Source organism: Candoia aspera, chromosome 6, assembly GCF_035149785.1.
Source record: "Candoia aspera isolate rCanAsp1 chromosome 6, rCanAsp1.hap2, whole genome shotgun sequence".
NCBI classification, from domain to species: Eukaryota; Metazoa; Chordata; class Lepidosauria; order Squamata; family Boidae; genus Candoia; species Candoia aspera.
Window position 1 is genome coordinate 70527455 of NC_086158.1, and position 22278 is coordinate 70549732.

General features: G+C 41.4%; 1 protein-coding gene across 2 annotated transcripts in view; it reads left to right on the top strand.

Annotated features, from left to right (window-relative positions):
* INPP5A (inositol polyphosphate-5-phosphatase A) overlaps positions 1-16708 on the top strand; it is a 299141-nt gene extending 282433 nt beyond the window's left edge. Inside the window, exons 13-16 of one of the 2 annotated variants that reach the window (XM_063307365.1) lie at positions 5887-5998; positions 13230-13298; positions 14954-14990; positions 15242-16708. In XM_063307365.1, coding sequence (XP_063163435.1) covers positions 5887-5998; positions 13230-13298; positions 14954-14990; positions 15242-15291 — 268 coding nt within the window. In that variant the 3' untranslated portion in view covers positions 15292-16708. Of the gene's footprint in view, positions 1-5886; positions 5999-13229; positions 13299-14953; positions 15042-15241 lie in introns of both variants that reach the window. The other variant, XM_063307366.1, reaches the window with a different exon arrangement.
* The last annotated feature ends 5570 nt before the right edge of the window (positions 16709-22278 follow it).

Below are 22278 nucleotides of genomic sequence, written 5' to 3' on the forward strand. Positions count from 1 at the left end.
GAGAATTTATCACAACATTTATTTTAAAGGAGAAGAAACATTCAGTAATATTCTCAGGAGCAAAATGTGCTGTTCTTGTACCATTTTATTGACGATGATCAACAAGTGTTTGTGAGTGTCTAGGCTTCCATTGTACATCCGTCTCTCCAGCAATCTGCAGTGTCCCTAATTCCCTACACTTCAGTTAAATCCCATTAACCTTTTTCCAGATTAGGTAGTGTGGACAGCCATGGAGGTTTCAGCATTATGGAAAGAGGAACAACAGAAAACAACACCAGTGGTAACAGCCACCACCACTTCCAAAAATAAAGTTCAGAACAATCACCAAAAGAAATTTAATTTGTCAAGAATCCCGAGAACAAGATACAAAAACAGAACCCCCTTTTGTGTGCGTGTGTGTGTGTGTGAGAGAGAGAGAGAGATCTCTTTTCTATAGTCTATCCTGTCTAATCATCAAAACCAGAAATCGTAAGTTCATTTTTTTCTTGTTTACACAAAAAGTCCATAAGGGGTTTCCAGTCACCGATAAATGTAGACATTTGTCAATCAAACAAGTCAATTTAGCCATTGCTGCAAGTTCTGTTGTCTTCTCCAACCATTCCTCCATTGTAGGTATTGCCAAATCTTCCCATCTTTTTACATACAGTAACCTTGCTGCAGTTATCATATTTAAAAACAGTGTTCCATGGCTCTTTTCTGACTTTTTATTCATCAGTCCCAGGAGGAAAAGTTCTGGTTTCAGTTGACTATTAATCTTTAAAAGCCTCTGAATCACTGTATGTATTTGAGCCCAAAATTTTCTAGCTTTTTACATGTCCACCAAGCATGATAAAATGACCCTTCTTGCTCTTCACATTTCCAAAATAAATTTGAAGTACCTTTATATATTCTAGATAATTTTTTTGGTATCATATACCAACTGTACATCATTTTATAAAAATTCTCTTTAAGATTATAACATAATGTAAATTTCAATCCTTTCAACCATATATTTTCCCATTGTTCCATCTGTATATTATAACCAAAGTTTTTAGCCCACTTTATCATACATTCTTTGACTTGTTCTTCTTCTGTTTCAAATTTCAATAAAAGATTATACATTTTAGCAATTATATGTTTGTCATTTGTACCCAAATCCATTTCAAATTCTGTCTTATATTGTTCAATACCATGAATTCTTTTATCTACTTTAATTTTTTCTGATCACTGTAAGTAAGAAAATCATGGGCAACTATGTTCTTCTGACATCACTTGTTCTCTTGATTTTATTTTATATTCCCCTTGGTAAAATTCTAGTATCTCACAATATGTTGACCATTTATCTTTAGCTGTTATTTCTCATCTATAAAATGCTTCTTGTGCTGAGAGCCACAAAGGTGTTTTCGGGCACAGCCTGGGTTTGCATCTATTCCATATTCTCCATATGGCATGTCTAACATAAATGATTTTTGAAATCTACATTAACCTTGACTTTATCATACCACAAGTACCCATGCCACCCAAATCTCAAGTCATGTTCTTCTAACTCTAAAAGTCCTCTATTTCTCAACAACACCCATTCTGTCATCCAAACCAAACAACAAACTGCAAAATACAATTTCAGGTCAGGTACACCCAATCCTCCTCTTTCCTTTGCATCTTGTAACACTTTATGTTTAACTCATGGCTTTTTCCCTTGCCATACAAACTTAGATATATCTTTTTGCCATTGTTTAAATGGTACACCAGTTGTCAAACAGGTATTGTCTGAAACAAAAACATCGTTCTAGGCAAAACATTGATTTTTATCACAGAGATCCTTCCCAACAGTGACAATTGTAGTTTTTCTCATTTTAGCATGTCCTTTTTAATTTCATTCCATGTCTTAACATAATTGTTTCAAAATAACATACAATTCATATTTGTCATAGTGATACCCAAATATTTTACTTTTTTCTCAATCTTAAAACCAGCTTTCTCCATCAGTTCTGTTTGATCCTCTATTTTCATATTGTTGTTAACATCTTCATCTTTGATTATTAATACTAAAGCCTGCTAGCATAACAAATTCTTTTAATTTTCCCATTAATATTTCAATTCCCTTTAATGGATCCTCCAAACTAGCACCAAATCATCAGCAAATGCCCTTAGCTTATAAGTTTCTCTTTTAATATTTACCCCCACAATTCTCTCTTATTGTCTTAGTAACTCTGTTCAGTACTTGAAGAACTAAAATAAACAGGAGCAGAGACAACAGGCATCCTTGTCCCTTTTTGTACCTCACAGGGTTTTGTCTCCATTAACAATTATTTGTGCTTTCCGTGAGGTGTGAATCAATCTTACCCATTTAATAAAATTCGGTCCAAAGTTCGTATTTTCCAAAACTTTAAACAGGAAAGTCCAGTTCAAATTGTCAAAGGCCTTCTCTGCATCAAAGAAAATCAATGCAGCTTGTTTTTCATTATGTTGCTCCAAATATTCCAAAATGTCCAACACAGTTCTAATATTATTGCTTAACTGTCTTTTAGGTAACAACTCACATTGATCTTCATGAATAAATTCTTACAAAATTATTTTCCACCACTCAGCCAAAATCATTATAAACAACTTAAATTCATTATTCAGTAATGATATTGGCCGACAGTTTCTTGTTGAAGTCAAATCTTGGCCCTCTTTAGTTATTAATGCTATATTGGCCTCTTTCCAGCTGTCCGACATCTTTCCCCTATGTAAAATAGAATTCATCATATTTTGTAAAGTTGTAAGAGTTCATCCTCAAAACATTTGTAATAAGCCAGTAAACCATCTGGTCCAGACACCTTTCCTGTTTTAGTCTATTTTATAGCTTCATAAACTTTCCTTATTGTTATAGGTCCATTCATAATCTGTTTCTGTTCCTCTGTAATCTTTGGTAAATTTCTTTAAATATTCATCCATTTTCTCCAGGGAAATTTCTTGTTCTTTATATAAATTAGAGTAATATTGATAAAATGTTTTTCCATGTTCACATTATCTGTTATTACAGTATTTCCCTCTCATAATTTTCGTATCATTTTATTTTCTTCTTCTTTTCATAATTTGTATGCCAGCCATTTCCCTGGTTTGTTTGCAAACTCAATGTTTTTTGTTTTGTGAATTCATCTTTATTTCCATTTTTCTTACTGTTAACATATACAATTGTCACTGTAGAAGCTTAAGTTGTTGGGTAATACTTATCTTCTCTGGAAGCTTCTTTAATTCTTATTTTCTTTTTATCTCATCCAAAATAGCTTGTGTTTTCTCTTGCCTCTTCTTTTTAAGTTCACTATTAAGTTGTACAAAATATCTTCTCATGAAAGCTTTACTTGTGTCCCAAACCATCCTTACATCTGTGCCTTATAATAATAGTAGAGGACAGTAAAAAGAAATTAAAAGAATTTTTTAAAAATAATCTTAATTTCTTTTTTATAGTCCTCTACTATTTTTTTTAACAGCATTTCATTTAACCTCCATCTGAAAGAACTAATTTTCTTTTTAAAAACCAGACTCACTGCTTATGGTCTGAAAAAGTCTTTGGTTGTATCTCTACTTTATTAACATTAATAGCCAAATTTTTCAAAATCCAAATCATATCTATTCTTGAAAAAGATCTGTGTCTCTCAGAGATATAAGTATACTCTTTTGAAATGCCATTTTTGTATCTCCATATGTCAACAAGCTCTAAATTATCCCTTAAATCAAAGAAAACGTTTGGTAATTTACCTTGTGTAATTTTAATATTTTTCGCAGAGTTTCTGTCTTCTTGTGGGGAAACCACTCCATTCCAATCCCCCATTAGACACCAATTTTCATAGGAGAAGTCCATTAGTCTATCCATAAGTCCTTTATAAAACGTTACTTTGTCCTTGTTTCAGACATAAATTCCCAATTTTAGAGTCTTAACCCCATGCAAATTAACTTCTACCCCAACATATCTAGCATGTTCATCTGCCAGTATAAGTTCTGGTTGTAGCTGAGGGTTTATATATAAAGCAACTCCTTTTTTTTTTTTTGTCCCTGCTGAAATAAATTATTCACCCAATTTTTTGTAAACCAAATATTTTGTATTCTTTTTTCTAATACATGTTTCTTGTAGGCAAATTATATAATTTTAATTTTTTCAAATAATGAAAAAAAATTTCTCTTTTGAGGAGCATTTGCTCCATTTATATTCCACATTAAGCATTTGTAATCCATAATTAGGCCAACAATTTAGAAAAGTCAATACCTGTAACACCTAATGCAGTAACATCCTTTTCAATTTCCTGTTGCACCTGTTGAGACTTTTGTGTAGTCTCATCTGTCACTGTCATGTCCATTTGTATTTCCTCCATTTCTTCTCTGAATTTTTCTAATTCTTTTGCTTTCTGCACAGAATTCATATGAAACCTCTGCTGTTTATCACTCCTTCCTATTTGTCCCATGTCAGTGTGTTCTTATAATGGTGTTAAGTACTTGGATTGTTGATAATTGAATTATGTGCTCTGAGGGTAATATATAATACAACTTTACTTAAATCGAGTTAAGACCAAATAATATAATAAAGATCTTTATCTAAAACTGTAACGTGTGAAAGGAACTAACATTTTGATGACATAAGTATCTTGCCATGAAACTCCTGAATGTACATGTGGTGAAAGCCCAGGTTATGCAAAAGGTTCTGGAATAGAACTAAATATTAAAGAGCTGCAAATTTTCGAACCTTAATATGTTCTTCATGAGGAATTCATTTTCCAATACAAAATAAGTTTCAAGCAAAACAAAATAATATTTAATTAGACTTTATACGATCTGTTATTCTTCAAGAATCAAGAAGATGCTGTTTTAGATTTCAAATGCTTTTTATTTGGTCTTCTCCAGTGCTATTTCCAGGCTTTTTCCTTGTATATAAATCTTAGCATTAATACAGCAACTCAAAAGTGTGTCATGTTTTCTATGTCTAGTTCAATTTATGTTGTTCTTGTAAGTTTAGAGCAGATAAAGCAAAATGTGAAATTATATTAAATATGTTGGAGACTACTTCTGTAAGAGACATTGTTAAAGCTTTAACTTATCTCCAAAGGACTTCAAAGCAAAATGTGCAACTGATTGTACATCCTGAAAATACAGAAGAGCAAAATTTAAAAGAAATGTAATAGGTCACAGTTTGTTGCTGTATGTGTGAACTCTGAATGATGCTCCCTGAGATCACAGAGCCACTTGCAGCCACAAAACTTCCTGTTTTGTGTGCCCCCCACATAATCTATGTGGCCCCAATTGCTAAAACTCACCAGCATCATTTATTGAAGAAAGAAGTATATGAAAATGGTAGCATTAGAGTTAATGCAAAAAAAATTGCACTGCTGCAGATAATGAGTGAAGGAACTCATGGAAGGTCCTCTTGACAGGCTTTTAAGGATTAAAAGTTGCAGAGATGTTCACACTCTCAAGATCACTTTCTGATCTTAAGCACTGTCTTGCGTCCCCAGTCTCAAATTCAAGATAACATCCTCCCTCCAGCAACGTGCACATATGTGCCTTCCTATAGAGAGGTAAGCAGTGCTGCCTGAAAGAAAGGAAAACACATGCCATCCAATGGCCCAGACCTAGCAACTACATCCTGTCTGGCATGTTCAGAAAGCCCTTTTCATCTTACATAATGTGTTACGCTCATATGTTGTACTTCCATAGCAGCAGACCTGTTGTTTATTTAAATACCCTTAAACAGTGCTGAACATTAAAAGAGGTTAGGGTTGGAGATAGAGTAGTAAGTACACTGGAAAACATTTGCATGTTTGCCTGGTTCTTACAGAGTTTATTAGAACGGATGACTGATAAATATGTCTTGCAAAAGTTAAAAGGATGCGAGTTGCTAACAGATACTCCGTTTGTTCCCTCCCTCTTTCCCAGCTATCCTTATAGTGAAGATTGTAGCCAGGGAATGCAATATATGAATACTAGATGTCCAGCTTGGTGTGACAGAATCCTTATGTCACATTCTGCCAAAGAACTCATTTTGAAGGTAAGAATTTATCTGAAACAGTTGGGAATGTGTATGTATGTACGTATGTTTGTTGTTATACACTTAGTTGTATTCTACCCACTTCCATGGACTCAGGGCAATTTACAAACAAGGGAAATACAGAATTTAAAAAATATATATACCAAGGCAGCCTAGTTCCATCATCCACATCAAAAACTTATCAGTACAATACTTTTTAAAGCTTCCAAAAACATGGGGGCAGGGGGCTGAGCCTCAGACAGGAAGATGTTTTATATAATGAGTGCTGTAACCAAAAAAAAAGAAAACAACTCCTTTCACCTCTTGAAGAATACAAATTCATTCAACTTATATCCTTCAGTGCTCAAGACAGCTAACAAATAGGAAAGTTTGACTCACTCCCTTATCACAACTATGAACTATTGCAGTATAGTGGGTCTGCCTTTGAAGACCACACAGAAGTTTCCACTGGTGCAGAAAATAATGACCTGGATGCTGATTAGTGCAAGCTTCCACAGCTATATAATTTGCGTTGCAGGCTGTGCAGTGTCTTCCAGTAGGCTTCTGAGTACAGTTCAAAGTGTTGGCTTTTAACCTTTAAGACCCTATATGGCTTGATACCTAGGTATCTTCTGGATCACTCCCCAGGAGGATACGCTCATCCCAAGTGTGAAAGTTTAGGATACTCAACAATTGCGAGGCAGTGCTTTTCTGTGGTGCCCCCCACCTTATGGAACAGCCTTCCTTTGGATGTTTGGATTTCAGTGTCCTTGGTATCACTTACAAAAGCCTTGAAAACAGAGCTCTTCCACCAGGCATTTGGAATCTCATGGCTATGAATGATTATGCAGTACAATAGCTTTTACATTGTGTTTTCTGTTGTTTTGGTGCCAATTTTAATATAATTATAAACCGCTGAGAGTCAGTCAAAGTCAGCTGCAAGAGAGAGAGAGAGAGAAAAGTTATATAGATGGCACACCAAATTATACGCAAAAGGACTGACTGAAAAGGAAGGTATTAACTCCCATCCTAAAAGTGAACATGGCATCATTTGATTTCAGAGCACATCTCTAATCCTAAGAATTTGGAAGTAACACCAGGGAATTTTAACAGCTAAAGAAAAAATGAGTGTTGTGATGGTTTGCTAAAGCTTGAACATCATAAGCATCATGCAGTGCAGGACATTTGTGAATGCAGCTCTGTGTCAAGGGCTCTAGTACATTAAAGATCACAAGAGGTGGCAAGTATGACCAGTTCTCAAAATGAGCCATCAGATTACATATTGCTGTTTAGTAGGTATAATTCATCCAAGACTTTTATAAAAAGTTTGCAGGAGGCATCTGAGCTCGGTAGCTGCATTTCTTTCCTTTTCCAGGTTCATTTGCTGAAACTCCAATGGTAAAAGTCATCTAGTTTGATTAGGGGGTTGTTCTTTGTTCAGTTATTTAAACATTGCCCTGGAATTCAAGCTTTCTGTGTGTACCTCAAGAATAAAATAGTTCTTGATTTTAAACATCCATTACTTTTAGATCTCTGTTATTTAGAAGTGATCTTGGGTTATTCTGTATATCAAAATCCATTCATTGTATATGGATTCTATAGGACTTTATGTCAGCACAGTCTTATGCAAATAATGTACCTACATTTTTCCAGGCATTCCAGACATCTCTTCAAGCAATTAAAATAAATGAAATTGAACTGAACTTTCCCTTCTTGTTCACCTTCACCTAATCTACCTCTTTCCACCGCTTGCTCGCTCGCTCTCTCACACACACACATGCACGCGTACACACACACAGTTTTCCTCTGCTGTAACCACATGGAGTATTCTGGACATCTAGTACTAGAATTCTGATTACTAGATCTTGCTATTACTGTGTAGAGTTTTTTCAGAGAAACATATTCATAGGTAGTACTGGATATCCCATTCCCACAAGAAGCATCACTCAAGCATTTTGCCATTTATATACCATAGATTGCAAATCTCTTTTACCCTCAGTTGAAGCATTAGTTAAATGGCAGGTATGTTTGCTTATTTCTTTAAAATATTCCTAGGCAACTTTTAAATAAAAATCATATCATATCAAAATCAATACTGAAATCACCATGCTACAAAAATGAAGAACATCATTCCCAAAATATTAAATCAACTCCAGGCTCAGCTGGGCCATACAATTTACTCAGAGGAATGTTTGTTTAATTAAATACATGTTTTCTGTATTTTTTATAAAAAAGCTAGCAGAAATGAAGCCTGAAAAACTCTAGATGGCAAGGTTTTTTTATAAGTATGGCAGCATTTTGGGAAAAGGTCACCATTTTTGGTCTTAAAATGTTGAAACAGTTGATACAGGTGAAGGCAGTTTGACCCAGGCTTTAACAATCACTTTGAATTGGCTCAGAAACATACAGGTAACCACTGCAGCAGGTAGCATTATAAGGGTCACATTTTCCAGTCTCCTTACTTCACCAATACATGGTTGTCCTCTGCACCAGCTGAATTTCTAAGTCATGTAGAACATAAGCTAAATCTGGATATCTCTAACGTACAGTATGTTCCTTCTGGAAGTTTGTTTCATTAGAACCAGTGTTTAGAATTTATCAGAGTTTATTGTATGATGCTCTAAATCAGCAACACTTTGATGTCTATGTTACAAATACTGAGTTTATCTTGCTTAATGTTAACATTGAATGTAATGCTCACAATTTGGTTTTGGGGTTTTGTTTTTGTCCTACATTTCAGAATGACCTCTCTATTTTTTTTTTTTTTATTGTTGGATTTATTTATTTATTTATCAAATTTCTCTGCCGCCCATCTCGCATACAACAGCTATACAATTTATATAAATAAATTGCCAAATAACGATATTGCTTCTTGGATGTGTTAAAGCAGATCTTAGTCCATAAAAGCTTTGTGTCATAAAAATATTTGTGGCCTGAATTTTTTTTTGAAAGTGTGACAAGGTGCTGACATTCCAGACAGGACTCAAAGTGATACCCTCAAGTTGTTTTGGATTACAACTTCCAGGAGTTCCAATCAGGATGGCCATTGGTCAAGGATGGTGGGAAATGCAGTCCAAAGCATTCTGGAGGGAGACAGTGGGTTCAGTAGGCTATAAGAGCATTTGCAAAACCAGCAAAATAGCATTGTATTTGCCAGGTCAAGTTGCTCTTATTATTAAAATCAAGAGTAGGCAGTCCAGAGGTCACATGGACCCTCTTTCAGATCATGTCATGGAATTTCAGCAGAAACTGATGTGATTTTTCTGCCAAGTTTTATTTTTAAATAAGGGAGAAAATTGGTCTATTGCACCTTAAGCTAATGAGAGGGAAAGGAAACAAATGACTGAGAGCCTCTTAGCCTCAGAGGGAGAAAGACTGTACCCCTGGCAGTCAGAAAGGTGTCCACCATGAATGTTCCTCTGATGTTTGTATTACAGTGGAAGAATAAAACAAGCAAATGATTCAAGTGTGCTGTTTTAAAAGTGGCAGTTTGGTTGCATGTCCTTCTTTCTGGTTTCTGTACCCCACAGCCTAAACTGGATGATTTTCAGTGTAAGGAGGTACCTAAACTGGATGATTTTCAGTGTAAGGAGCTTTTATCCCAGATAAGAATGGCATCCATCTATAGCAGTGTTTCTCAATCTCAGCAACGTTAAGATGTGTGGACTTTAACTCCCAGAAGTCCCCAACATGCTGGCTGGGGAATTCTGGGAGTTGAAGTCCACACTTCTTAACATTGCTAAGATTGAGAACTACTGATCTGTAGTATTCTTAGGATGCCCAGACTAGTAGTCCTCACCACCTCATTTGAGCTTCTATGACAGCATTGCATAGTAGAGTTGCAACCTCTACTATACTTCAGATTGAACCCAACTAAAGACGTCTTGGAAGAAGTACACAGCTGTCTGATCACATTTGAAAGGTATAGCCACCCAGAGTCACTTGTTGAGATGGGTGGATATAGAAAATAAATAAATAAATAAAATGTAAACATTCAGATTCTCCACCAGACAGTTTCCCTCAAACTCAGTTGAAGATATTAGTAGTTCAATTATGTTAGTACTGTATTTCTACCCTTCATTTTGAAGCTCATAATTTGAGTGCTCATTTTTTTAAAAAAATAACTTTCCCTTTTTAATTTTTTCTTCCAGTAGTATTTAATATGGCAGTCACATATGATTAAGATGCTGGAATGGCTCATGATGTAGCTAGAGCTGCTAATTTAGTCCAGGTAGATCTACTTGGATTGGGCATACCTGAAGTTTTTCTTTGCTGGGAACTAATGCATCAAGTGCATAGAATGGATTTCTTTTTCTGGCAGTATTCCACTTCTCTTAACTGCTGGCACCAGATAAAACATTACCATAGAGAATTTTCCCAGAACCATACTGGGCAAAAGTTTCACCTGCTAAATTTCTTGTATGTGGAGAGAAAGCTATTAAAACCCTACCATATGAATGCTGCCTCTAAAACCCAGTAGGGACAGTCACTGTTTCTCAGTCTGAGATTCCCATTTGTAAATTGGGATAAATTGGGATCTGTTGATTTATGGGCAAACAAGCTTTAAAGCATTCTGCTAGCTTTGAAATGCTACATGGAAGTAGGGGAAGTAATATTTCACAAATGCAGTGTGAGCCCTGCAGTTTTGTTTGGCATTTGTTTGCAGAGTGTGAGAGCTTTTATCTATGCCCAAATTAGCAGACAGCCATAGCCACCAAGCTCCACACAGTAGGCTTTACAGATTGTACAGACATGGGGCTGTAAACAGCTTTAGCACAACCTCATTTATCATGCCATGGTCCGTTACCTCCCTAGCATGTTATTTTATGCTTGCTGAGCCCTAACACACCAAAGGTTGCCCGCTGTTTGGGAGTCACAGAACTGCCTGAGAGCATAGCGTAATGAATGCTCAGCTGAGTGGAGCGTGTTTCTGTTCATGCGCTGCTGTAATTTGTTTATCTGTCTAAAGATTATGCACTTGAAAATCTACAATTTGATGCTGCCTTTGTAAATTATCAAGTCGTTTTTGATGAATGTATCTCCACTTCCGATAGCAGTGGCATTATGAGCTTGAAATATTGGAAAGTGTTCATGCATGCAATGCAGAAGGTTAAGGTGTGTGTGTGTGTGTGTGTGTAGATAGATAAAGATACAGATTTCTAGGTAAGTATGCTAGGAAGCAAATGTGACCTTAAGCTTCCTTACTGCATTAAAAATAATTCAGTTTTAACTTTATAGTCCCAAATGTGGCTATTTATATATAAAGTTCTTACCCAGTCAAACTTGACTTGATTACAGATGAGGGAAAGCTTGACGGTTTTTCATTTGAAATAAATTAGGGTGGTAAACTATTTGCAAGCACAGCTGCGCATGTATGTATGTTTGAAAGATCTGGAGAGAGATGTGGGTTCCAGATTTAATTATCTCCCAGTTTAACCAGCCTGAGAAATTGCAAGGCAGTCTCTCTCTTAAGTGATTGCTTTAGCAAGGTCATTATGCTGGGTAAACAAAGCAGACGGTTGGGGTGGTCGATGCGGTAGCGAAAGCTGTGTCGATTTCATTATTTGTTTGAAGGGAAGAAGGGAATAAAGTGCCAGTACAGAACAGAAATAATGCTGGGTAGGGAAAAAATAATGTTCAGCTGCTACTCATTTTGAGATGGATATGCATATATAAAAATTAAACGTTCTACTTAAGTCAATGGCAAAACTGTCATTGATATTAATGTTTTCACTCTTCATTCTGAAGCTTGTAGTTCTGTTAACATCTAGTTGAAAGCCAGATCCACAGAAATCAAAACTAAATCCCAAATAACTTTATTTAGAAATAGGTCTTGAGGAAGAAAAAGTTCTTTCCGTAATGACTTGTGTTCCTTTTTCCTCCCTTCTATATTATTTCCATTTTTTCTCCAATAGTTAACTAAATCTAACCAGGGTTCATACCTATTCCGGTAAAAGGATTAAACTGGAAGTGCAAATCATCTTTATCAGTGTCCTAATCAATTAAGACATTTAATAGTGAATGGACAATAGGAGTTTAAAAAACTAAGATTGACAAGTGTTTCCAATAGAGACCACAGGATTGAAAATACTCTGGGTGCTTTTGTCAATTTAAAAATGATGTTAAAATTACTCCATTCAGACCTGATGAACTCAGTGAGCTTTTCTACCACACCAATGTGGTTAGGTTGGAAGTGGATGCCTTTAGGCCGGAGTAAACTCAATTTATTGTGTGTGAGGTTTCATCCTTAGTTCATGTGCTAAAGAGAAACATACATTCATTAATTCAGAGTCACTTTTATTAAGATACTGGCCTGTTTATTTTAGTTAATTAATTGACTAGTGAATATCTCACAAGATAATTGATTAATAGCTTTGATCTGTTGACAGTGCCTTATAGAATATGTATTAATGACTGCATCCTCAGAGGTATGAGTGTTTCCAACCATGGTTTAAATTTAGCTAATTTTAACAGTTTTAAGTCCTTTCCTTTTTAAAACTCACTCAGTAAAATAACATTGAAATGGGCTTTTGGCTGGATGTTAAAATAGCCAGATGCACATTTGCTAGTTTTGGAGAAGGCATGGAATGCAGGAAGAGCTGTTGAAATCCCCAGTTCTACATCACTGTGGAAACAGAACCCTTCTCTTTTGTATTTGCTGACGTAAGTCAAGTACAAAGTCACTAAGTGGAAATTGTTTGCAGTGTAGTAACAGAACTGAAAGTGTTTAAGTCAGTGCAAGTATACGCTCTGTGACTTTGGAAGCATAATAGGTGCATTTGGAAACTTCTTTGAATGCAGCAAGTTGCTTTGTTTTGTTTTGAAGTGTGGGAGTGTGTCATTTTTAACATTAGCAGTCTAAACTTGTGTATGCCTCTTTAGAAGTAAATATCATTCAGTTCGATAATCATACTTCCAGGATTCTAGTCAAAATATGACACACCCTCCTAAGTTCCTAAATGATTGTGGGTTAATGTCCAGGGACAGATCTTGCAAAAATTCACCGACCCAACTGCTTTCTCTATCTGTGGCTAAAGTTATATTTATGCCAAATAATGGTATCAAGAGTGCTACATTCTAATGATGCTATTCATTTTAATGATGCTTATTTGCAAATATAAATGCATTGTAAATAAATGCAGAACTGTTTTTCAATTCATTTGATTTATTCAGCTATATTTTTGATATCTGAGCAAAGGCTTTCCACAAAATATCGATACTGACTAGAAGCTTCTTTTATGTTTTTACTCAGTCAGAAAATGATGAGCGGCAAGTGGTATATGACCACATTGGACCAAACGTCTGCATGGGGGACCACAAGGTAACCTTATCTAATTCTGGTATGGAGACCCCAGTGTACCTATGGCAGATCAGGCAGGGTGGGGTGGGATGGGGTGGGCAGCTGCTGGGAAGGATTTTTGAGGTGGATCTGGAAAGACATGGACCTCTGGTTCATAACCAGGCAGATTATGGGCCTGGTGGGGCAGGGAAGGCTGAGCAGGATTCTAGGCAGGGATTTGTGCAGTTGCCCAGCTTTACTCATAGACTACTTGCAGACACATTTTTTTCCCATGGGAATTGTTCTGCATAAGCTATTCACATAGTTTTATGAAAGAAAATCTAGATAACAATGTCCTGAATATGCAAACCACTTTTTATTTTTTCAAAATAGAAAAAAATCCATTACAGGGGGAAAAAAAATAGCTGTCCTGTGGCTTTTTTCTGGTTGTTGTTAATAGAAACTAGTCCATGGAATTTTACAGACAGTGCAAATTTTACAGGAGATCCAAGGGTCTCTTCCTGCCTCTTTCTTTTTTAATTCCATTAAATGTTCATTCATGTGAAATACAAGTTGTGGGCTGTCATTTGATCAGAACTGTCATTGATCTAGAAGCACTCTAGGATTGTTCTAAAGGATGCACCCTCATTTAGAATAAAACCCAGGGAACAAATTAGGACTTACTTGAGGGTATATTTCAGTAGGATCTGGATGGAAAATTGTTGAGGGAACCTGTAGGGTAAAGGAAGAGTGGTGAGGCAAAAAGCCTTCACTTTTCAAAGGCTGGCTGGGGAATTCTAGGAGTTGAAGTCCACTCATCTTTAAGTTGCCACGGTTGAGAAACACTGGGATAGAGAGATACAATTGGAAAGGGAGGGAAGAAGGTGAATAAGCATGATAAAAACAGCCCACTAGAAACTATTCTCCCAGATCTGAAAAGCATTGGTTTTTCTGGAGCATCTTGGAAAGCAGTGGAAATATAGCTACCTGCCTCCTTGGATGGGCACCAGAGCAGTAGAATGAAAGAAAGCCCACAATGGGCTGCTCCTTGGCAAAAAACCCCATGGTGCTTTTTGCCTAAAGCTGCATGCAGGAGGGAAAGCAGCCTTGTGGGCTTCAAAAGACACATTCTGAAAAGATTTACAGGTATTTGAAAGAGAATCCCAGGAAGGTAAGGCTAGTCTAGGAGGGTAGGGAACAGCATCCCGGAAGAAGGCAGTGGTGAACCACCTCCATATTGTTGCCAAGAAAACTACTTGGACCTGTCCATGAAGTCACCAGTGGCAGAGGTCCTTAGCTCAAAGGAGACTTTACTACTAACAACAGATAATGATGTGTCCTCTGGCGATGTTAGATAGACTGGGGATTTCTTTTCTTCACCTCAGAGGGCGGAGACCAAACCAGAGCAGGATTCAGGCTGAGTGATGTTGAGTGGACCCACTGAAATCCTTGGTTTCAGAGGGTATGAGCTTAGCCCCTTTCCCTTAAGTACTGACCGAGGATCATGGCTGCAGGCCCCAGGTGCTGGGCCACCTCTAGGGATCTAGCCTGCTTGGCCCCTCATCTGGGGTAAGCCATCTAGCCCTTCACCTCTGGAAGGGCTGACTCCTGAGAAGCATTCAAGTGTGCTGGTGGCAGCGGCCTGTGGCAGCTCCACCTTTTAACCTGATTTTTGCCTCCTCCTTTTTCCTCCACAGCCCGTGTTCCTGTCCTTTCGAATAGCCGCTGGGGCAGGTAAACCTATTGCCAATATGCACAAGTGTTGTGTCGTGCAGTGACGTGGTGGTAAATATCACGTTAGATTTTTCTTATCTCCTCCTTTCCTCCCCCTTCCCTCCCTTTGGCAGTCTGGTTTCTTCCCTGCTTCCTCTCCCCTCTCTCGCCCCCCCCCCTTTCATGGGGCTTGTTTGCTTTCTTCTCTGCTTTCATTTTTTAGTCTTGGGTTTTGAAAACAAAACAATAGCTGCCCATCAATTCTACAACAGGAAAAAGATGCCTCCGACATGAGAAGATATTTCGGGAAAGTTCATTATAGCGAGGAGGAGGAAGAGGAGGAAGGCTTCAAAGTCCTGCCCATCGCTTAAACCGTGACAGCTCTAGCCATCCATCCAAGTCCTGCGTGCCCTGTCCTTTTATTATTACTGTTCTTGTTATTTTAGGCTCTTTATGCGCCATTAGCTTATTTTGGGCGTGGACACAAGTCCCCACCATCCCCCAAAATCTCTCATACCTCACTGTCTTGTATATTCCTGTGTCATCAAAAGTGGACTTTTTTATTTTTATATGGCAATGCCTATATTATGCTACCGTCTGGTTGCCAAAACGTGCCAACAACAAAAGAAAAACCCTCACACTAGCTTGTTACGGTGTTTTGTGTTTTGGATTTCACTGTTAGGTTTGTGTTTTTAGTTGGTCAGCGTGGAATGAGTGTATATATATATATAGACAGATATATATAGACACACCTTCAGCATTAAGACCATTTTCACCACCTTTCCCTAGCTTAAAGCCAGGTTGGGATTTTGTATATTGCCTTGTATAGAAGTCCTGCTATGTTATTGTTGTCATTTCACCCTGTGATATTTGGGAGAGGATCCAAATTTGTTTTGGTTTTTTGTTTTGTTGTCCTTTTTATAGATTTGTTTTCTCATGTTATTTACTATACTGCCATGTTCCATGGTTTCTGAATCACACAACAGCAGCTGCTTTCTATACGTGTATATATTTATATATATATTGTATGTGAGTGTGTATAGAGATATATATATACACAGATATAGAAATAATTTATAATTACAAACGGTCTGTCTTTCCTGATAGAAGTAGACTTTTCCAAACGAGCCCAAACAGTACCACCGTTGTCCGGCAGGAAATTCTGCCACCGGTGATTCAACTCGGGATTAACTTGCAGACTGAAGAGGGGAGGAGGAGCTCTCCAGGGGGAGAGGCTGTTGGACGCTTCACACCCCCTTCTGAAACACGTTTCCTCCGCGTGGAGAGCCACGGCCGTCCCACCGAGGTCTGGCGACTCGACCTGATTCCTTGCAGCCTTGCTTCCAGTTACTTCGGAGCAACCCTGCCTAGGCTCAGCGCTAACAGCGCGGACACGTGTTTCAGGAGGCGGGTGTGAGCCCCCGCAGACTGCTGCCAGTTGAGAGCTGCTGGGGCCGACGGGTCTTTCCCCGTTGCGCGTACAGCGAGGGCGCTCAGCAGCCTCGCCGCTAAGCAGCAGCCCTGATGCCAAGCGCGTTAGTGGAGAGCAGACGCAAGACCCGGGGATGGGGGATGGACCAGCCCTTCGTCGGGGAGCACTTGTTGACTCGGACTAGAGGAGGGTCGGGAAAGCTGAAGCTTCATTGAGAGCTCCCCCCCCCCACTACAGCATTAAAAGGTGATTAGCGAGTCTGTTGAAGAAACACACGCGCAGAGCGTTATTGATTTCATTGAGAACACTACCGAGCTCGGGGAGAGGGAAAGGCGGGAGTCAGAAGATGCCTTTGGAGAATAAATCAAGCTTTGCGGCGGTGGGGTGGGAGGAGGGAAGAGAAACTTCCGAAGGGTGGAAAGAAAGTCTCCCGGGAATACGTCCCTGATCCCACAAGAGTGGAGCCATTGGAGGTCAAGGGCGGGTGGAAGGATACACAGCCGCCGGGGGCTTGGAGGAGTTTTTGTGTGGCGGGTTCACTGCGAAATGAGCATTCTGGTTCTCAAGCAATAAAAAAAAACTGATCATGGTTAAAATGGCTGTCTGGCTTTTCCTGCGCGTCCCTTTTTCTCTCTCGGGGTGAAAAATACAGATTCGTAAATTATGTGCCTTTTCTGCACGATCCACAAACTGATCGGCGTTACACGGTAGTCTGGCTGGAGTGAAAATAAAGGGTGGCTGTCTTGCCGATCCCATGGCTAAAGTTGCCGATCGCTCCCAGATTCTTCCCGCCAGGCCAGCCCCAGCGGAGCCTCGCTTCCAGCGGAGTTAATGAATGTGAGCGCTTCTGCATTAGGCTTCGGTCCCGCTCCTCTGCGGCGACACAGTCCCGACCTTTAGCTTCTGTCTCTGATCGGAAGCAGTGTCCACTTTAATAGGGTTTATCTCAAGCGAGCGGCATACGATTTCTAAACGCTAGATCCTAAACGCTTTCAGCCTGCGGGTTTCCCATTAAAGCCACAGAAAAACTAAGGCCGCCAATCGCATTATCTCCCAGTGGGTTAACATGACTACCTTCACACATTAATAGCCCAAGACCGAGCTTAGCATGTTGTGTGAATACATCTGTGCGGAGTCTTTCTTTACCAGATTTTGTCAAGTTGTCTGAACTCAGGCAGGACAAAACTGCCGATGCAGAAGTAATCAGTGCATCTCATTCTGAATTTATATCCTGCTACGGCCTGTGAGAGATGGTTGGACGCCTCCCACCACATTGATCCAGATAACTTCTCCCTCTTTTCTTCGGCGTTGTTATTGAAGGGAAATGAAAGGAGCCTTCTATGAACGACGCGAAGCCGGGGAGGCACCTGCAGGCCCCTCGCCGTGGCCTGCCGGCTGTGCTGGAAAGAAAAGTGTCGAAGTCAAACGGCGCCGGGGATGCCAAAAACAGGTCAGGCCCCTTTAGACCGTCTGAAGAACAGGGTCTTTCCCCAAAAAACAATACCGAACCTGAAACGCTCTTTGCCACACGACTTGAGTGAGCCAGAGGCCCCGCTTCTTCTGTGCCTGGTCTCCTCTGCAAGGACCTGCCTGAGTCTTGTTTAAATTGGTTTATATTCGTTGACTTGGTCACCGGCCAGCTGAGTCAACAATGCGACCCTGCACGGACTTTTGGGGGGAAGCTGCAGTGAAGTCGAGGGACAAGTGCACGATTGCAGTCTTCATTATTGGAGCCCAAGGAGAAATTGCTGCTTCGAATCTCTAGAAAATGTTTACCTTCTGACACGCATCCAGTTTGCCAGAAATTCATGCTTGCTTTCTCTTTCCCTCCCCCGTTAAAAATTCTCTCTGGGAGCTGAAGGCAGAGAAAATGGGGGAGGGGAGATGCCTCCCATTTGCCCTACATCAACTGCAGTGACCTCCCGGCCTTTGGCACTTAGACCATTCCCCGTGACTCAGTCGCTATACGTGATGACACTAGAATGTTGGTTTCCGGAGAGGAAGCCATGCTAGCCTATTGTAGGCAGACACACAGAGTCAGTCTTTAACCACTAACAAGCCTGGTCTGCCAGAATAAATGCGTGACTCTTTGAAGTGTCACCAGACTCTTGTCTCAAGCTCCTGCCAAGCCTCAAGAAAACGTTTATTTGACATTGTAACGTCCCTGATGAGGGGAAAGATACTCCTGCAGGAATTACACTTAATCTGCAGTTCTCCAGGAGTAGCAATAACTTCAGATGGAGGAGGGCCCACGTTTAGAACTCACGAAAGCAAGGCATGTTTGTTTGAAAGAACAAACACGTCTACCAAGCATTTGTTTGATAGAGCTCATTACCTGCGTTCACAGGGTAACACAAAACCTAGTCTAGCCAACTACCTCGCCGCCCGAGGTAGCGGGCAAACCGAACCTAGAGGATCAAGTTATGGTCCAGTGCCTTATTGCGAACTCAGAAAATTAATTCGGCATCCAGACGACCTTCCTTTGGTTAGTACCTGGATGGGACGCCACCAGGACTGTTGGTGTTGACTGGATGAGAAGTCGAAAATACATCCCGGGAAGAAAGGGAAAGCGATAGCAAAACGTATCTTATATACGTGGGTATTATATTCTTGTAATATATAATGCCCGTTGCCCATGCAGATTACATTAAAAGGACCGGTCTAAAGGATAGCGTAGGGCCTGACGCTCACTCTCATTGCATCTTTGGAAAGCTACCGCCTCCCCGTTTGTCCTGCTTTCCGGAGACTTTTGTGCCCGGGAGAAAGGAAAAAGTGTAGGGGGTTGGGCTGAGGGAAGTCCGGTTTCGCCGTTTCGGAAGAGCCGAACTAGCGAATTTGCTCCCCGCGTGTCCTGGAGCCTCTTAACAGCCTGTTCAGCTAGGAAGTATGAGCGAAGAGGCGAAGCCAGAAACTCTCTTTGCTTTGCCCAGCCACCTCTAGATCCGAGGTTAGCCACCAAGTTTGGATCGCCGTCTTGGTGAGCCAAGTCGTTGGGAATAAGCCCGCTTTCAGAAAGGGATTTCCTTCCAAGTCGGTTTTCACGATGGCGAAGAAACAGTCCCGCTGTCTCTCAAAAGGGAAACGATTAGTCACAACCACCGTTGGGGGGGAGGGAGTCTTAAAAGCCGCTGTTTTTGATGCTCGTCAGGAAAAAACGGACCTGGCTCCAACCCTTTGGAAGCGCGGGAAATAAAGGATAGTGCTACGATGTGGATAGAGAACAAATGAGGGCCACTTTCCCCCCGTTCATCAACGGAAACGAAGCCAAGTGCTGAAGGCTGGATCTGTCTTTGAAAGCGCGCTGAGCCTGGATTGGGTTTGCGCGGCCCACTTCTGGCTTACTCGGCCCGATTTTCTGGGCCTGCACGCCATCAGAATTCAGGCAGCGGCCTAGGCTACGACGTGGTCGGCTTGTCTGGGCCTTTGGATCATTTGGCTAATTTTAGCTTGTGTCTTACAGGGGTATCCAGAGATTAAGGTCAAAAAAGTCAAGATGGCCGCCGCGACGGTGCGCGTGGAGCCCCGCCGTTTTTTCAGTGCTTTGCTCACACCGTCGCGACCGCCAACTCGACTTTTTTTTATCATACCTTGAGGAACCTATCCATTGGTGTATGAGTAACCGTTATGTGGGTGCCGGGCCACTACGGCCTTTGGCAGAAATCGTGGCTAAAAGCAACACATCCTTGGCTTAGTAGGGTCTCTGAACCCAGATTTGGATTCTCGTACTACAGAGAAGCAACCTCCTACCTACCTACCTGTTTTTTGGACGTGAGGTTCGTAGAACTGAGGGCAACGCATTTCTAAGGAAGAGTGAACAGCCTGTCTGCAGCACTGCTGGCGCCGCTTCTTGGGACGAGCGACGCGAGCCCGGGGAAAGCGCTCCTCGGGCCAGCATTGCTGAATGCAAAGTCCCGTCATCCCCGGCCACCATGAGAGATGATGCAGAGGCAGCCTGCACAACCTGGTGTCCTCCAGAAGGGTTGGACTACCAGCCCCCATTATCAACAGCACGGTGGCCGGGAAAGGGGGGGGTATAGTCCAGCAGCCTGTGGCCCTTGAAACCCGCGAGGTCTCAACCGATGTGAAGACGGGCCAGCGCAGCCTTCGGTGGTCCCATTGAACCCACCGACCCTGCGCTAGCGGGAATGGCTGCCGCTGGAGGCTTGGCTTTGTAGCTGATCCTTTGCGCACCTAGGCGTGCATTCCAGTCCCGCTCGGCTTCTTCTGAGAGGTTGCCAACGTGCCCAAGTGCTTTGAAAGGGGCTCTTCCCAAATTAACGCGCCCCCGTCACTGCTTAAACCTCTTCGCTCTCCCCGCCCCCCCCCCCATCCTATAAACCCCCGAAGGACAATCACCATCCTGGGATTGGGTCGTTTTGCGGCAGGAATGTCCGGGCGCGCGGCGTTCGGGGCCACTCAGCGGCCACCACGCGATCTGAGCTAGAGGCGGCAGGCGGTCCCGACGCCTCTCCGGAGGGAACCCCGCGTAATCGGAGGCAGGAGCTGGGCCGGCTCGTTCACTAACAGAAAGTGTTAATAGCATCCCTTAAGGCTGCCTGGCCAGCCTTTCTTAACCACGAGGAGGACGCTTATTAGAACAGCTAAACGGCGGCAGGAAGAATCCCTCCCCACTTCCCCCTGTACATTTCCACAGGCGACAGCTCCCTTCCCAAACCGGTCCACCACTGCCCTATGCTGTTGCCTCCCAAGCGTGTTGGATTTCAGCTCCCGTAGCCCTCAGCCGGGATGGCCGAAGGCTGGCTGAGAATTCTGGGAGTTGACGTCCGACACACCTGAAAGATTTAAAGGTTGGGGAAGGCTAGTCTACTGCGCCTAAGCCCTTTACGCGCGCCAGACTACCCCTCCATCATCCTCTGTAAGGCTATAATCCAAGTTAGGGAGTCCGGTCCACTGAGACTAGCCAGTGACAGAAGCACCCGACCAGAAGAGAAGCAGTCTTGTTTCGGAACGAGAAACACCGTGTCTTCCCCCGCAGGTTTCCCTCGCCTCCGAGGTCGAGGCTCGATCTCTTTCGTTTCCTTTTTTCACCCCCAGCAGCGCCGGACGAGCGAGTCCCGCGCATCCACAGGCAGCTCGGGAAGTGCTTGCCACGGTGGCGCCCCTTACGATGCAGCCCTCCTTCCGCTCGAGCAGCAGCTTCTGGCAAAGTTTATCGATGCGTCCCGAAAGGTGGAACGATCCCGTCGCCCTCCCAGAAGGCCTGCAGCGCATCACAGTCGGGTTTTCCGGAAGGGGCGGGCTCTCAGCGATGTGTGGTTAATCATGGAACCAGTCCGAGAGGCTGAAGCTAATTTGTTCTGTTTAAGACATCCGTGTGTGAGCCTGAGGTCCGCCGGATGTAGGTTAACGAACGTTGGGAGTCACGTTGGTCAGACCTAGCCGACTCTAGGAAAGGGAGTGGGTAGTCATTGCAAAATTATGTTTTAAATTAGGAAGACGCCGGAAGAAGATTGCTGCTCTAAGCACGTGCTTGCAGAAGCAGTTCTGCCTGTTCAGGCCTAAAGCTTGATCTAAAAACAGGTTTCCATTGCTGAGGCCAACGGGTGTTTTCTGTAATTGCAGGGATCCTCGGGACTTGGATGTTGAGCTGCCAAGCCCAGTAACGTCTACAGCATAGAGGTGAAGAATTGTAGCCTGGCAACTTCTAGAGGGCCACAGGAGCCAAATCCTAGTTTTAGTCTGACTTGCAAAATTGGGCTTTCAATGCTGGACAGGGGATGTATTGTTTTTAGGACTTCTCAGGCATCATTAATTTCTGGGGACCTAAGTGCAAATCTGTGTCCATGTTTTAGCTTCAAAATATAGGAAAATATAAGAAGTGTTTCCCCTCCTACATTATAGCTCAATATTGTATAG